This window comes from Anthonomus grandis, chromosome 2 (genome assembly GCF_022605725.1).
Source record: "Anthonomus grandis grandis chromosome 2, icAntGran1.3, whole genome shotgun sequence".
NCBI lineage: Eukaryota > Metazoa > Arthropoda > Insecta > Coleoptera > Curculionidae > Anthonomus > Anthonomus grandis.
The window spans coordinates 7,291,508-7,310,357 of NC_065547.1; the positions used below are offsets into that span (position 1 = coordinate 7,291,508).

The 18,850-nt window shown below is 32.4% G+C and overlaps 1 protein-coding gene across 4 annotated transcripts in view; it reads left to right on the forward strand.

Moving 5' to 3' along the window:
- Window positions 1-18,850, forward strand: part of LOC126750284 (titin) — a 1,176,889-nt gene that overhangs the window by 1,156,878 nt on the left and 1,161 nt on the right. For 3 of the 4 annotated variants that reach the window (XM_050459851.1, XM_050459853.1, XM_050459852.1), the window contains 2 exons: window positions 9,366-9,529; window positions 9,621-11,054. In XM_050459851.1, the coding sequence (XP_050315808.1) occupies window positions 9,366-9,529; window positions 9,621-11,054 (1,598 nt within the window). The remainder of the gene's footprint in view (window positions 1-9,365; window positions 9,530-9,620; window positions 11,055-18,850) is intronic. The other variant, XM_050459854.1, reaches the window with a different exon arrangement.

The following is an 18,850-nucleotide window of genomic DNA, read 5'->3' on the forward strand; positions in this document are numbered from 1 at the left end:
TTCACTAATCCTAGTAGAAATCTTCCTACCAGACTGGCCGACGTACACTGCAGGGCACTCTTTACACCTAATCTCATAAACTCCTGGAGAAGATAGCGGGGGTAGTTTATCTTTAGTTTTAATTAGATGTCTATTTAAGGTATTATTGGTTTTAAAAGCTGCGGTTATGCCAAAGGGAGAAAAAAAGCGAGATAATTGTGACGAAATTGGTCCAAAATAAGTAAACGACCTAAAAGTTTTGATATTGTTTGTTTGTTGTCTGATAAAATTAAATGATAATTTATACTTGTTCACATATTGAAAATACATTTTATATATAGGTTTAAGAGGAAAAAAGTTACTGACTGCTAGTTGTTTAATGGTAAGGAATTCTTTTTTAAAAGCTTCACGAGAAAGTGGAATGTTAAAAAGTCTGTAAAATAAAGAATGAAAAGCAGCAAATTTATGTGAGGACGGTGATGTTGAATTATATTGTATAATATTATCTGTTGTTGCTTGTTTACGAAATATTTCAAAGGATATCTTATTTCTTTCCCTCTTAAGTAATAAATCTAAGAATGGTAAGGTGTTGTTCTGTTCCCGTTCGATTGTGAACTCAATTTTAGAGTGAAGAGAGTTGACATAATTATAGTTACGTAAGTATAGTACATAAGTATAGTAATTATAGTTAGTCGAGTTACTTTTGTTAAAGACAAAATGACTAACCAATATAATAAATAATTTTTTTTATGATTTTAAATGCCAAATTGTTTTTTTCTTAATCAACATAGGCTGTCAACGAACTAATAAGTTTCTTTTTACTTGGTCCAGACAATTCTCCTCTATTAAAAAAATTACTAAAATTTATCTGTTGCAATGAGTCCCCTTAAATTTTCAAATAAGTTTCTGACCAAAAAAACTACTTTCAACTGCCTAGAATAGCCAAACAAATTATCCAGACTGCCTAAAATACTGTTAAAATTAATTTTGTTAATTTTTGGTAGTTAAAGTACTCTTCTTATTAATTTCAGGTAGGTAGTAAAAGTTAAGTTTAGAATCATTATTGCTGGCCTGGACATAAGTTTAAATATTTTTTAAAATAAATTCTGGGTCACTTTTATTGCTGAAATATCATTAATGGTAAATATTTATTTATTTCGTACAGCTTGATCTTCAACAAAAAAATTATTTTAAGTGACGGGAATATGTTAGAACTTATCTTATCCTAATGTAAATCCAAAGACAACAACACAAAGTCTCGGTCTCATATTTTTTGAAACTGAGACTGAGACTTTTGTTGTTGTCTTTTGACTTATTTATATCAAGGTCTCTTGGAGAATATGGACGATTTCTTTTGATTATCCTAATATCATGTAAATTTTTTATCTAGTCCAGGCAGTTGAAAGCAGTTTTTTAATTAGAATGTAGTCTACCTTAACTGCCTGTAATAAATTTTATTAAAAAGTTGACTTTAACTTTTTGGAATATTCAAAAATTACTATCCAATATTTATACAGGGTGTTCATTTGAAAACTTCCCACCACAGATTTATCGAAGACCACTGTTTAAAAAAAAACGCCGAAATACGTCAAAAGGTTTGTCAAGGAAGACAACTTTCTAACCTAAAATTTACTTCACCCCCTTTCACCCTCTGTCCCCCAGGGTCATCCCCTTAAAAATTTTAAATCGCAAGGGGTATCGAGTAATACCTTGTTTAAAAGGTCTTTCGAAGTCTTTTATTTTGACGTTTGATTTTTTTTAATCGGTCGATTCGTTTTCGAGAAAATTAGAAAAATCTTTGTTTATTTTAATTTGTTCAGATAGAAAACAAAAACATGAAAATATCTGTTTTTATTTCAATAAGTGTTCAAAATGTTGCCCGTTTTTGGCCAAACAATGATATAGGCGATGTTCAAATTCCTGACGGACATTTTCAAAAACATGTTGTGGGATATCATGGCAGCTGTCGATGATGCGTTGACAAAGTTCATCCAAACTTTCAGGTTGGGGAGTAAACACAATAGATTTCAAATGACCCCATATAAAAAAGTCTAGCGGCGTTATATCAGGAGATCTAGCAGGCCATTCTATAGGCCCCCTTCACCTTATACATTTACTGGAAATTCGTCGTCTAGCCATTGCCGAACATAGTGAGGAGGAGCGCCGTCTTGCTGGAAATATATTTCAGCCTCATCAACTATAGGGTTTCGATCATCATCAATTTGGTTTTCAATGGATTCAGTGATAAGCGGATTGATGGTATTTTCCGACATATCCAAATAAATGTCTCCATTTAAATTTCCGTAATTAAAAACTTTTGCAACATTTTCATTTTGAATAGATACAATTTATGAAGTTTGGTAACTGTGTAAACAGAGCCTAATGAAATACCAGTGGCAGCAACAATTTTGCGTAACGAAGTATTAGGATTTATTCCAAAATGACCCGAAACTTCAACTTGAGCGGCTTCATCCAAAAATCGCCGATGATTACGTTTTTTATTTGCCACAGATCCAGTTTCAGTAAACTTAGTAACAAGGTCCAAAACATACCTATGCAAAGTTATCTTCTCCGGATATCTGGCGTTAAACGTGACGGCAGTTTACCGAGCACATTGATTTTGGGCACCATAAATTAGAATAATTTCCACTCTTTCGGCTAGTGTGTAAACCATTTTGAAACTAAAATCTTCAATTCAACAAATAAATTTTCACTATTCCAAGACTGTCACAAATGTAACTGACGGCAAAATAAATTCTTTATTTTCCTTAGCGACTATAAAAAACTAATCAGGTATAAATACAGTTCGCCCAGGATATCTGTGTTGATAAAAAGAATGCGGAAAAAAATTCAGGTTGTTATTTAGTTTTTTCCATGTCTAATCTTCGGAATTGCTGTTTTTGTTGGTAGTTTCCGTTTCAAATTATAAACGAATTGTAGATTTGGCAAACCCTAACGAGCAACATTTTGAACACTTATTGAAATAAAAACTGATATTTTCATGTTTTTGTTTTCTATCTGAACGAATTAAGATAAACAAAGATTTTTCTAATTTTCTCGAAAACGATTTGACCGATTTAAAAAAATCAAACGTTAAAATAAAAAACTTCGAAAGACCTTTTAAACAAGCTATTACTCGATACCCCTTGCCAATTAAAATTTTTAAGGGGATGACCCTAGGGGGCAATGGTTGAAAGGGGGTGAAGTAAATTTAGGTTAGAAACTTGTCCCCCTTGACAAACCTTTTGACGTATTTCGGCGATTTTTTTTAAACAGTGGTTTTCGATAAATCCGTGATGGGAAGTTTTCAAATGGACACCCTGTATAAATTAAAGTAAGTCGGTTAATTAATCCTAGATAATTTTAGTGATTTTTAATGTACTGGAGTAACTAGTTTAATTGACACAGAACTCATTGGAAAAAAAACTAACTGCCGGAAATATAATTCACTTCTCTTCATTAATTTTTTGATGCAGAATCAGAAAGAACGCATTTTTTACAAATGAAATGTACATAAGCAATTTTAAACGAAACTGATGATAAAATGTAAAATTTAAGAAATATCTATTTAAATCAAATGTTCGAATTGAGCAAACATGTGGCGAGAATAAAATAAAGAGCTTTGGTTAGTCGCAAAACTATTTTGTGATTTACCTATAAAAGTAACTTACCATATAACTTTTCCGTTCTATTTTTATACGGTACTCCGTTAAATTAGTTTAACGTCTTTTCTGGTTTTTTGTAAATTTCTTTGGCCATTTTTAGTAATTACCGTTTTATGGGGTGCCCATTAAAAGTTCAGTTGTTTGAGGTGTTTAAAAGTTCCCGGAACGGAAGTTTTCTTTTACAGGGTTTTACTTTTTTCTGTTCCTATCTGTTACATGGAATATTCACTACAAATTATTTGTAAAAAATCGATGCGATAGGGGTGGGGGCGTGGCATACGACAGATTTTTGAAAGCTCTTTAGTTTTTACCGACATTGACTTTTCTGATGATTTAGAGGGTTTATTTATTAAAGTAATTAAAGGTAAAACATTTTTTCTTGTTGGAACAGTCTATAGACCACCAAGGTCAGATTTAGGGCGTTGTGTTGAATGTTTTTATCATATATGATCACATGCATGTCTACACTACAGAATATTATTATCCTGGATAAGGTTAATGTTAATCATTTAACATATAATATTTTACTTGATTGTCTTACAGCTTATGATTTTACTCAGTTAATAAATGAGCTTACTCGTATTGCTGGTATGGCACAAACACTTATTAATATTATCTATTTTAATAAACCCTCAAATGTTACAAGTACAGCAGTACTTAACGCTGATTTAATTAGTGACCATCAAGCTATACTCTATAGTATCGAGATTGCGGCACAGAGTAGGAAGATAAATTCTATCGTAGTTTTAAATATTTTAATAAAAATGATTTTTTATAAGGACCTGAATAAAATTCGATGAAAAAAACGAAAAAAGACGAAAAAAGTGCAGCTTTTTATAAAAGCAAAAAATTAGACATTGTCAAGTTTTAAAAAGTCTAAAAATTTGGTGGATTGGGTATATTATAGACAAATGCATAATCTTATGGTGCGAATGATTAGGCGAGAAAAAAGAAATTATGTGCAATTTCATCAGAACATCAGAGATAGTAAACAGTTATGGAGAGCTATTAATAAGCTAAGTCTAAAAAATGTCTCTATTCCTTTAAATCTCCGAGATCCAAACAAAATTAATGACTATTTTACTTTAATTTATAGCCCGTTAGGTAGTTGCCCGGAAGAAGTTGCTAATTTTCAGAGCAAGCAGTTTAAGCATGATCTAAATTTTTCATTTCAATTAGCCAAAGTTAAGGAAATTTCTAAAATAGTCTTAAGCCTAAAATCAAATGCACACGATTGTGATTCAATATCAGCGTCAATGTCGCAACACTGTTTTCCAAAGCTATCTCCACATATTACGCATCTTAAACTGCTGCCTAGAAACGCTCTGCTAGGTACGCTCTGCCTGTCGTAAAAGGCGACTAAAAGAGCAACCCCTTTGGTGGTAGATGTTGTCCACTTGCATCGCCCGGTTAGGACTTAGGCGGCGTGAAGTGGTTCCATGGAACTCACGTTTCGCCGCCATGTCGATGTGTCCGGTTTCCAAAAGGGGAAATGGAGAAGAAACATAAATGCATGATGGCACCCTCACGACCAAAAATTTCCGGAGGTAAACTCGCCTCCCATTCGGATCTCCGGGCGGAGGCTGGTCGGGGGGTCCATCAGGCGGATCTAAAAACCTAAAAATCAATTTCTGCAACATCAAAGACCTAAACACCAATATTAATGCAGTACACAACACCTGCAATCAAATAAGCCTCACATTTTACAGAAATTGAAAAAAGAACTTACATTGGCAGAAACAAAGGTAAAACCTTCAACAACAAATGTTCACCTCATTTATCCTGGATACGATCTACACACCCGATTTGGACTAAACTTTGGATTGGCAGTATTTGTCAAGAACGATTTGAGTTGCCAGCAGGAGGAAACGCTTGAACCTGCGGACTTCGACGTCATGTGGTTCAAAATAATAGCCAGTGATGCCACGAAATTTGTCTGCTGTATCTACAGACCACCAAGCGATACCCAATATAGACGGCTCTTTTTGAACCTGGTATAATAACATCTCAGAATGTGCAAACCAAATTACAGAAACGATCTTGGCAGGAATGGAAGCTTATATCCCTTTTTCTACTAAATGCGGATCAAACAACAAGCAATGGTTCAACCTGAATTGCAAAAAGGCAGTAAACACTAAAAACGCAGCATATCGCAAATGGCGTCAACATCCTTCCATCGAAAATCGGAGGAACTTTTTAGCCTCCAGAAATAGCTGCAAGCGAATTATTGATCAATGCGAGTCATAATAACAGGATCAAAAACAAACTGCTAAACTGCCCAAATGGAACAAGATCTTTCTGGTCGGTCTTGAAAGTCGTTAGTTAAGGATTTGCTAAGTCGGCCTTGCCACCCCTAACAGCAGATGATGGTTCTATCGCGGTAACAGCAAAGGAAAAAGCCAACTTACTGGGTAAACTCTTCGCGTCCAATTCTACTCTCCACTTGCAAGGTAAAACACCGCCATATTTGCCAAGGGTGAATTCATCGATGGAAGAAATTTCGTTTCCCCAACGAATTATAAATAAAATTCTTAAAAGCGTAGACACCAACAAAGCTTCTGGACCCGATGGAATCCCAGCCCTAATACTAAAACGTTGTGCAGACGAATTGACTCCTCCCTTATGTAGACTGTTTACGGCATCGTATAAGCAGGGCCAACAAGCTGGAAAACTGCTCGAGTGCAAGCTGTACCCAAAAAGGGTGAGAAGACGATGCCCTCCAATTACCGCCCGATTGCACTAGTTCCAGTAATATCGAAGATTATGGAGAAAGCAGTCAACCAACAACTGTTAAGATATCTGGAATCATCTGGACTAATCAGCGATCATCAATACGGCTTCCGAAAGCTTAGATCCACCGGCGATCTTCTGGCTTACGTCACACACTTGTGAACGGAGGCCATGGAGATGCACGGCGATTCCCGCTCAGTCGCTCTTGACATTTCCAAGGCTTTTGACAGAGTGTGGCATGAGGGACTACTAACCAAGCTCTCCTCAATCGGCATACAAAACTCATTATTGAATTGGATCAAAAGCTTTCTTGAACAACGAACAATCCAAGTAGCCGTCGATGGATACCTCTCAGACAAATTTAACATTTACGCTGGAGTTCCAATCAATCCAATCTACAGCTTTGCGGACGATAGCACACTTATTTCCACATTTAAGTCCGCCAAACCAACGACAGCCGCAAGTTCTCAGAATCTTAGGCAGCAACAAGTAGCTTCAATCAACAACGATATTAGAGCAATCTTGGAGTGGGGCAGTAACAATCTGGTCAATTTTAACGCTAAAAAAACGCAGGCTACAGTATTCATGATGAAGACTAAACTTGGTGGCCCGGAGCTGGTTATGCAGGGAAAACATTCTGAGTTTCATTTAAGATTTCCTTGAGATTTCCTTGATATTTTATACCCATCTATATAATATTTATTTTAATAACAATTTCTTAAGAGGTAGAAGAAGAAACGTTTGGCTAACTGCCTGTAAGAATTCAATATTTTTTTTCAAGCATTTGTCCTTATAAAAAAGAAGAAGAAGAAGAAGAAGAAGAAGAAGTAACGATTGGCTCAACTGCCTGTAAGGAATCAATAATTTCTTCCAGGCATTTGATGTCCTTAAAAAAGAAGAAGATATGAATAAACCTTTGGCTTAACTGCCTGTAAGAAATCAGTTATTTTTTTAAGAAGAAGAAGAGGAAGAGGAAGAAGAAGCATTTGATGTCCTTAAGAGAAAAAAAAGAAATTTTTAACTCAACTTCCTGAAAAAAATCAATAATTTCTTTCAGAAATCCTTCTTCAAAGAAGAAGGTCATAAACTTTATCTCTTTACGTCTGTGATAATAATTTCGCGTATAGATTAATAATTCCTGGAGAGGAAGAAGAAGAAATGTTTGAATTAACTGCCTGGAAGAAATCAATAATTTTTTCAAGGATTTAATATTCTTAAGAAAGTTGAAGAAGGAGGAGACGAAGAAATGATTTGGTTAACTGCCTTTAAGAAATTAATAATTTCTTCCAGGTATCCTTCTTCTTTTTCTTCTTTAAGGACGAATGTCATAGACTTTATCCGTATTCATCTATGAAAAGAATACTGCCGATAAATTAAGAATTTCTGAAGAGGAAGCAAAAGAAACGTTTGACTCAACTGCTTATAAAGAATCAATAATTTCTTCCAGGCATTTGACGTCGTCAAAAAAGAAGAAAATAAGAAGAGACATATTGGCTTAATTGCTTGTAATAAATCAATATTTTTTTTAAGCATTTGATGTTTTTAAAAAGGAAGAAGAAGAAGAAATTATTGGTTCAACTGCCTGTAAGAGACCAACGATTTCTTAGTTATCCTTCTTCTTTTCCCCCTTCTTCCTCAAGAAAGAACGTTATACAATTTTATCTGTGAAAACAATTCCTTAAATATATTAACAATTTCTCAAGAAGAGGAAGAAGAAGAAAAGTTTGACACAACTGCATCCAAAAAAATCCAAGAAATCCAAGAAAACATTTTTTTCTAGACTTTTTGTAATCTAACATTTCCTTGAGTTTTTCTGAATTTCCCTAAAATTAATCGGTTTTCCTTTAAGTTTGGATTTTTTTATTGGTGGAAAAATAAAGTTAGCTTTAATATCAAAAGACTTTCAAATAACAAAAACCAACCCAAGAAAATCCAGGAAAAACCTAATGGGGTCAAGAATCCAAAGGAAATCCTGATTTTTGTGAGACATCTGAGTTTTAAAACCTCTCTTATTTCTATTAAAAAGTCATACTATTCTTTAAAACCATTATATGCAAACAGAAATATAATTCATTTTAAAGTAAGGAAAAAACTGCGTGAGTCTTTAGTACTACCTATTATGAATTACTACAGTATTGTTTATTTTCCATGTTTAGAAAAAAATCACTGCGTACCGTTTGCAAAAGCTGCAAAATCAATGCTGATTATTCTTGGACTGAGAAAGTATGATGAGTCTCTGCAAGGCTATGTGAACTTGGTTGGCTGCGCGTGGAAAATCTATTCTCTTTGCAATTGGCGGTTTTTGTGCATAGACTGCTAGCGTCGTCTACTCTAAAGCAAATCTAAGATTTATAAATAAGTTGTCAATTCTTAGATACCAAATAGCCTTCTTTTGTCGTAGTTTTCTTTATAATGTTGTGGTAATTTACAATGACCTTGTTCCGAATCCTATAAAAGAATTATCAGTAACGGGTTTCAAGAATAAACTAAAGCTGCATTTTTTAACAAAACAGAATAGCTAAATTGTCAGTATAATTTTTATAGGTATTTCTGATTTTATAATTTTTGATTTTTATGGTCCAATGGGTGTATATCTGTTTATTTTTATATTACTATTAGTGTTACCATTATAAAGGTTAGTTGTTTTCTTTCTGTTGTGCTATCTAAAATAATTTTGCTTACATTTTTTAAATCGGTTAAGTAGATTAGCCTTTGGCTACACTTCGCCTATGTACAATATTGAAAAGTATAAATAAAGCCATTATTTATTTATTTTAATTATTAATTTAATATTTAATGGGTTAAATGAGTGGTCACTCAACTAATTTATTCTGCATTTTTAAGACAGCTAGGTTTTTTGAAAAATGGTTACAAAGTTTTGACTTCACCAATCGATTTTTAGGAAATAATAGCATTACGCCACTAACTAGTTCCATTATTTTATAAAAGTTATATTTAAAAAAAATACTAAATACCTTTTGATGTTTGCAGCGCCCGTCAACCCATCATCTATAGTAGGAGATAAGATAAGGCCGGGGGTTGTCCGACCGGTTGGAAATATGAAGGACCACCCCTTGACCAAACTACCCGAGCCGAGCGACGAGGGTTTTTATGAAAACCTTCCCTTCCACGGAATGTCCCAGCCGCCCAATAAGGTAACAAACAGCACCACATATTGCCACAATGAGCTTTTTTTTGCGGCATTTTTCTTTTCACCAGCCTGCTTTTTTTTTTGTTTTCTTGCAGCCCATGTCTATAATAGCCCCGTTTAACCACAATTTCAACCCTACCCTTAACAGCCCCCTTAACCAATCCCTCCCTTTGATGCCACAAAAAAACCCCGCCGTCAAAAGAAACCAGTCATTCCATGGGTTCCAATCGACAGGGATACCGAGACGTTTTGGAGAACCCCAGCTACCATGGGCCACTCAGTATAGCATTTTCATGAAGAATATCACCAGCCAAACCCTACTGGGATCCACACCAAATGTCCCTTTCTTACCATTTTTAGGGAGTCAAAGTTTCGGCGTAAACCCCGCTTACCAGAATAACCAGTATTACCAGCCGTTAGGTCCGATAGGACCCAAATCATCCACCCCAAGGGTGGAAGGGAGAAATGAGGCAAGTTTTGAACTAAAACGTTCCGCCTCATTGCCCAAAGAAAAACCAAAGAAGCCCACTTTAGTCGCTAAGAGGTTTAATTCGTTAAAAACCGAAAAGCATAAGTGCTACTCTCCAACCTTTTACTCGATGCGGTGCAAGAAGCATGCCAAAAAGAGACCGATAGTCTATGCCTTACCAAAGAAGTGCCTTAACCATTTGCCAAAGAAACCTTTGGGAGTTACCAAGAGTGAGGACTTTCAAAACCTCACTGATAGCATTCAAATACTTGAACAAAGCAGTGAAGGAAAACAGAGTACTCCAGTGCCGGCACCGCGGTGCAAAAAGCACAAAAGACCCGACATAATTTACGCGAACATTTGCGACTCTTTGCAAACCCATTTGGAAACTTCGTCGTCGAGCGACACGAGCAAAGCAGGCGAAACCTCCATCATTCAAGCGGAAGTGCACACAAAAGAAGAAACTTCCTCCATCACCTCCAAACCGAAAATAGTCGATCATTCGCCCAAACTGATCGCGGCAACTCCCAAGCAACTTCACACAGTTGCCCCGATACCAAAGATCTCCTCACAAGCAATGAAGAACTCCCCAGTATTGAAAGTGAGTCCGAACTTCATAAAGCCGAAAGTGGAGAGCCCTAAGGGGGCACTTTCGCTCAAGATTCAGGCGAAGAGGAAATCTTCGCCTGAAGTTCAGAGTCCCACTGAGATGCCAAAGATTAGTTTAGTTAGGAGTGTTGAGGAGGAGAAGAAAATGAGTAATGTTTCTACTCAGAGTCGTATTGAGATGCCAAAGATTGATTTAGTTAGGAATGATGAGGGAGGTGAGGAGAAGGAAATGGGTCATGGTTCTATTCAGAGTCCTACTGAGATGCCAAAGATTAACTTAGTTAGAAGTGGTGAGAAGAAGGAGGGTTCCTGTTCTAGTTCCATGCCAAAGATTAATGTGACGTGGATTAGTGAGGGTGGTGAAGAGAAGAAGAAGAGTCCCGTGTCCGTTCCTAAAATGCCACTTTTAAAGCCTAAAAGTCCTAATGATGTTTTTTCTGCTGCTAGTGAGGTTTGTTTTTTTTTTTGTTTTTTTTTTTGTGAGGTAACTAAGGAAAGACTGAAAACTAGTAAGGGATTTAATTTTTGATTATCTGGACTTTTCCAGAGAATGGTCGAAGATATCGGAATTTTCTTTTTACCAATCGACTCTTGATAAATTAGCATAAAATGAGTGATAACTTAATGAAACTATTTTGATTTTTAAACAAGTAAATGTTGTAAAACTTTAGACTGAGAAAATGACCAACTAGAAAAACTAGTTTTATAAAGGTTGTTAGAACAATTATACAGCATATCTTATAGAAAGGTGATAATTTAAAAATTATGTGACTATATATACCACGATACAATGTTCCATTTTATACAACAGTTCGAGCATTTTAGGAGATCCTTTAGTACATTACCCAAGCAACACACGATAAATAAGTTATATAAACATTTATTTTTGGTTTACATCAGGTGTAGGTTTTTGAGTAAACTTCAACAATAAATATCGGATAAAATGTCCGCGTAATATACGTTGAGGAATTTAATATTATGTTTATGTTTCACGTTTATTCACGTTTAATAAGAAGTTTTATTACATGTTAATAATATACAATTATTATTTCATAAAAAATAACACTTAAAAGAGACGTTTACAAAAGGCGTTTATTAAAATGAGCTTCTAAACAAATATATTTACCATCAATAAAACGTTAAATTTTTAGTTATATAAACACTGTATATAACCTTTCCGGAGAATGGTAGAAGATATCAAAATTTTGATTTTACCAATCGACTCTTTCGATAAATTAGCATAAAATGAGTGATAACTTAATGAACCTATTTTGATTTTTAAGCAAGTAAATATTGTAAAACTTTACACTGAGAAAATGATCCAACTAGAAAAAAGTAGTTTTATAAAGGATTTTAGAACAATTACATAGCATATCTTATTGAAAATCTTATTATGTGACTACATATACCACGATACAATCTCTTTACAACCAAAAAGGGTCCCATTTTATACAACAGTTCGAGCATTTTAGAAGATCCTTTAGTACATTGCCCAAGCAAAACACGATAAATAAGTTAAATAAACGTTTATTTTTGGTTTATATCGGGTGTACGTTTTTGATTAAACTATAATAATAAATATCGGATAAAATGTCCGCGTAATATACGTTGAGAAATTTAATATTATATTTATGTTTCACGTTTAACAAGAAAGTTTATTACATGTTAATAATATACAATTATTATTTCATAAAAATTAAACGTTCAAGAGGCGTTTACAAAAGGCCTTTATTAGAATGAGCTTCAAAACAAATATATTTACCATCAATAAAACGTTGAATTTTTAATTATAGAAAACTAGTATAAAACCTTTATTTTAATCGTTAAGTTAAGTAATTGTTGATATGGAATTGATAATAAAGGTATCTAATTGTGGCATATTATATTGGGTGTCCAGGAACTCTACCGACAAACTTTACATGGGTGACTCTGCAATGAAAAATAAGAATTTTTTTTATATAAATATATGTTATAACCGTCTTACTTTCAGTAATAATAAAAAAAAAGTTTTTTTATTTACTTTCTTTATTGTTTTTTTGAATTTGCATATTATGTGTTTTATGTATTAGGAATCACTTATTGACGTACAAGAAAAAAATAAATTATTACCAGATTTGTAAATATCGTAAATATTTTTTAATAAAAAAACTGTACACCACTGCATTTTTTCTGAAATAATTTTTATTTTTTAAATCTCTAATCTCTAAGTTTTATTTTATTTGAAGCTCTGTTTTTGCGTAAATTAATAAGGACCATTTTTGGAATGTTCAAATTGATAATATTTAAACAATAATTATCTTTTTTAAGTTTATTATTCTAAAATCAATTAACTTATAAATTATTATTAAATTTAGTATTATCCTTAATCTAAAATTGTTTTTGTTTCTGTCATTTTTATTTTTAGCCTACTAACAAAATTTAAAAATTTTTTTAATAATAGTGAAATATGTTGCTATAATGTGCTTAATTCGTAAAATGAGCATTACCAAAAAAAGTCATACTATATAAAAGAATACTTTTTGTATTTATTTATTTATGTACGGAAAAATATTTACACTAAATAGGTACATAAATCTACATATTAGTTAAAATTGCCTAAGTAGCTAATAACATTCCAAAAATCAAAATAGTTAAAACAAGTACCCAAACTAATTAAAATTAATATAAATCAAAATTTTAATAAAAATTCTTTTTAGGAGTATATAATTATTCCAATCTTTAATTTCAATTATAATTTTTTCAAATATAATTTTAATAATCGAATATTTTAATTTTTTTTTGCTACCAAATGTTTTATAAAAAAAACAGAATATAGAAATTGTAAAGATTTGACAAGAATCTAGAAAAAAAAAATAAAAATTTGCGAAGGGACATTATAAAAAAAAATAATTTAAAAAAATGTTGACATATCTATGCTATTTGAATTTAATATACCATAGAGCCGACCCCAGTAGCACCGTGGGAAAAGCGTTCACGATGCAATCGTGTGGTCTCGGGTTCGAATCCCGACATGGGCATGGTTGTTTGTGTTTGTCTTATAAACACAAAACATTGTGGTTCGGAACCCACGTAAAACTGTAGGTCCATAAACAACAATATTGGGCGGCCGTCGAAATACGACGCGAGTCCATTGTATTTGAGGAAAAAGAAGAAGAATACAGATTTCGTCCTATTAAAATTATCTAAGTCAAAAAAGCGGCAATATTCAGTAAAATAATAATCGTTTTTTTTGGCAAACTTGGTAACATTGCCTACTGTCTGTAATAAATTTAATTGTTATCATTGTAGTTATTAGTAGTTGTTGTTAGTAGAACAACAGTACAGTACAACAGTGCAACAGTACAAATTATTTAAGTTGTAAGTAGGCGGGTATCACAAAATTATACAATCTTATCCAAATTTAATAAGGAAGTTGAATTTCTTCATTTCTTCAACAGTTGGTGCTCTTTAATAGAGTAAAACTGAATTTGTAACACACTTCTTAAGCCTATTGAGTTTTTTTGTATTTTTATTTTTTTTTAAGTGATTTAGGAAATCTGCAAACAGACACCCTAAACGTTGGACAGGTTAAATTAATAATTAAAAAAGTTAATTCAGGGTAGTGTGGGTTTGGGGTTGGCTATGCTGCGACCCACTAAAACCCATTCCTCTGGTCAAGTTTGGTTACGTGCGTAGTCAATATTTCAGGGGTTAAGGCCTATTGGGTACATGTCAAGTCAAATTTTAAATTACCAAAAACAGGCAAATAATATACATCAAATCAACTCAATTAGATATGCTTAAAAGTTAATAAAAAATTTAAACAGATTAAAAAGTAAGTGTCAATATGTACAAAAATTTGGCGCAATTTTGGACGACTGGATATGTATTCAAAGAATCAACAACAACTGATACTTAATTTGTTTATTGAATTTCTATATTTGCTCTTTCAAATTTTAAATGTAACCCCTTTAGACATCGCTTAGACTGTTTTAATATATAAGCTTATATCTTTTCACCCCTCTACAAACACAGTTATTAAGCGTGAATTTAGCGAATAAATTCACTAAGGATAAGCTTATATCTGTTTAGCTTTGTAAAGTAATACGTAAATTTTCAAAAACAAATAAATTCTTCAACCCCTTTTAAGTTATTAAAAGTGAATTTAACGAATAAATTCACTGTAAATTTTGGCATAAGCTTATATCTCTTTATCCCTGTAGAGAAATATTTAAATTTTCAAAAATATGCGCTAAATTTTTAATTTAATCCCCCCTATAGACATCCCTCAGCCTAAAATTGATGTAAATTTAGCGAATATATTCAATAAGTATAAGCTTGTATCTTTTCATCCCTGTAAAGTAATATTTAAATTTTCAAAATTAATCAAAATTTTTGAATTTTGAAAAAGTGTGAATTTAACGGATAAATCCACTACGAAATGTAGCACTTTATCCCTTAAATTTAATTTTATTTGAATTAGTCCAGAAAAGAAAGCAACCCTTAACCCATTGCAATTAACCCCCTTATTTTGAACCTCCAAATTGCAAAATAGAGAAATTTAAATTTTATTAATTAAAAATTTTAAGAAGATACATACATATACAATTGTCAAAAGACAACCTTGCTACAATAAAAATTATAATGCAAAATAGTCAAAAAATAAAAGAGAGAGAGAGAGAGAGAATTTAGGTTTTGTAAAGGCGCATCAGCATCTGAGGCCATTTAACACCCTGTACGTTTTTTTTTTATTTTTATATTCTATTATATAGATTTACTTCCTTTAAGAATTCTATTATATTCCTTATATATATTTTCTTTGTTTGGTTTAAGTATACGTTTTAGGTTAGTGGTGATTGATAAATTGTGTTTTATTTCAAATGTATGTAGTCAAAAATATGTTTTATGGTGAGATTTTAGTCATCGCAAAATAAGCATATTGGTTAATTTTCTTTCTTTTAAGTGGTTTTCGTGTGGCCTATCAGAATTCTAAAAATAATTGATTGGTCTTTTCTGTTTAAATTTACATCTAGGTAAGGCGAAGGTTGTATTTGGATTATCTCAAGAAGCTTATTGTCGGTTTTGTCTAAGTCTAGTTTGCGTTGAGTTAAATTTTGTATTTTGTTATTTATTTGCAGGAACTAATCTCTGTAGTAAAAGGTATTTGATAGTCTAGAGCAAATACCAGTTAAATTTTTTGCCATGTTATCAGCTGTTTCATTCCCGTCTATACCTATGTGACTGGGAATCCAGATAAAACTAATATTTTTACCATTTCTATTGCATTTGATTATGTCATTTTGAATATTTATAAATGCTGGGTGTTCACAACTATATCTTTTAAGAGTATGTAATGAGTTAAGAGAATCTGTAGCAATTAAGAATTTATTGAAAGATGATGTTTTTATGAAAGTAATTGCTTCTTCAATAGCATGTAGTTCTGCTGTAAGTATACTGCTATTTAAATTTATTTTACAACTTTGTGAAAATTTTTTTGAGAAAAAAAGCTGAGCTGGTATGTGAATTTGTTTTTGATCCGTTTGTGAAAATTATGATGTGGTCGGAGTAATTATTCTTAATAATGGTGTAAAATTCATTTCTTATAATTTTATGATGTGTGGATTCTTTATTGAATTTAGTGAGATCTAAGTTTATATCTATATTAAGATATATACAGGGTGGAAAGTTATAGTTGGTATGATGGCCTATTTCAGGGAGTATTATATTATACATTTTGAGTGATTTCGTTAGTATTATATTAGGTGGAATAGTTTGATTGCTTCGAGTGTATAAATCTCCTGGTATTTGTGTTTGCAATTTTTTTTATTTAATAGATGATTTGGTTGACACCATAGTTTAGTTGAATATTTTAGAAGTACTTGTGTGCGTCTGATGTCGAGAGGGGTGATTCGTGTTATACAATTTAAGCTTATAATTGGACTAGTTGGGAAAGTTCTAGTACACACTCTAAGGTATAGATTTTGTATTGGATTTATTGTATTTACATATGATTTCCTTGCAGATATATAAACTATACTTCCATAGTCTATTTTTGGTCTAATAATGGTAGTGTATATTTTTAGGAGGGTCTTGTAATCACTCCCCCATTGTGAGTTTGTGAACATCTTTAATAGGTTTATATCAGCAGTGCACGTGATTTTTAAGTGTTTAAAACGGTCTTTCCAGGTCATTTTATTATCTAAAATTAATCCTAGGAATTTGTTTGATATTACATTAGGAATTTCGGAATTTTGTATTTCAATAATGTTTGTCTTAGGGCAGTTTCTTTTTTTACAGAAATGCATTGTATTAGATTTATTTGGTGAGAAAGTGAATCCATTTTTATGTGCCCAAGATGTTATATTATTGATGCTTTTTTGCAATTTTCGTTGACATATTTGGCTATCTGAAGATAAGTGATAAATTACTATATCATCAGCGAATATTCTGCAATTTATATATGAAGGAATAGCTAATCTTATACTGTTTATAGCTATTATAAATAAGGCCTGAGTACTGATCCTTGAGGAATACCATTTTCTAGTATAAATTTTGAAGAGAGGGTATTTGCTATTCTTACGCACAAGGTTATAGTTTTCAAGAAATTGTTTATGAAGTTTGGTAGATGACCTCTTATTCCCCAAGAAAATAGAGTTTTAATAATATTGTATTTCCACGTGTTGTCAAATGCACGAGTTAGGTCAAGAAAAGTAGCAACAAGGTGATTTTTCTTAGTATCGTTTTCATATAAATCTAGAGTAAATCCCATTATATGGTTAATTGGATCAATGAGATTGTTTTTTTCTTAAGTACGACATCAATTTAAATTTTACTATTCTTAATTCTAAAATTTTGCTTAAATGGTTTTTAAGGGTTATAGGTCGGTAGCTTTCTATATTGGTATGTGGTTTCGCGGGTTTTACAATTGGAATTAGAGTTGAATATCTCCATGGATCAGGGAAGAAATCTGTGGACCAGATGTAATTGTAGTACTTCAATAGTTTATGTGTAGTGCTTCATATGAGAGATTTGCAATCATTATTGGGACCAAAACCTTGTCTGGCCCAGGTGAGCGATTTTTGCTACACTTTATTGCAAATTCTAATTCTTTAATGATTATGGGCGGATTATATGAGAATTCAGTATTATTATTAAAGTTTATTTCTGTTTTTTCAATGTTTGATTTTATCGTTAAAAATTTTTCGTCATAGTTATGAGATGCTGATATATTCTGAAAATATTCAAGAGCATGCTCTTAAAATAAATAAATCAGTACATACTTCCAACTAATATAAACTAAATAACAACAAACACTAAATCTAGTACTATGTTCGCATTTCCCATCCGCCTCTGGTGAATGTCATTAGGAGAATGACTTGGCCGAGACCATGGCCTGCTAAGTACTTTTCTCCCCCCCCATATCCCCCACACCGAACATACCCGAGCGGCTTGATTCGAAGCTCTCGGCACTTTCACTTTTTCATCTTCGTATTTGTTCGTATGTCTACGTCATTGCGATACACATCACTTAATCAATTTAAATCATACGTGTATTTTCTTTAAGAGCAATCAGAATGTGCAGTTTTGTCAGTTTTGACAAACTTAAAAATGCTGATTCGAACGATTCATTTTTCTCGGTGCAAAAAGCAAAGCAATTCTTTTTTTCGTTTTATCGTTTCGATTTTTGTCACAAGGTTTGTCGCCTGTTCATTAATGTGATTCTTAAGAGCTTTAGTAATACTCTTAGTGTGGTTAGCAGAAACCTATATAGCATCCATAATTTTGAGTAGGTCATTATAAACAATAATTGTTTTTTTATTTCGCTGAATGTCGATATATTACACAAAAAAGAAACCGTAACAAACTTAGTCAAATAGTAACAACACTAAACAAATCATTCAATGAGCGGCAACTCTAAAGGTTTTCGGTACTGTGTCTTATTAAGGATACAACGCTATTGTTTTATTGTTAACACACACTGTTTCAAACGCTACTTTTAGGCGAGGTCACTCCATCGACCTATTTTATTTTTAAGAAAATTATATTTTTTTGGGAAAACGGTTGTAGATTTACCAATTGACCTTTTAGACAAAAATGTGTAAAAAATTTGTGGTATTTTGATTTTTAATTACTATTTTTTAAAAATGTTGTTAATATTAAAATTTCGATTTTATCAATCTACTTTTTGAATAAAATTACCAAGCAATGAGGAGACACTTAACTAATTTAATTTTTTCATGTTTTAAACCTAGACCTATTAGTCCTATT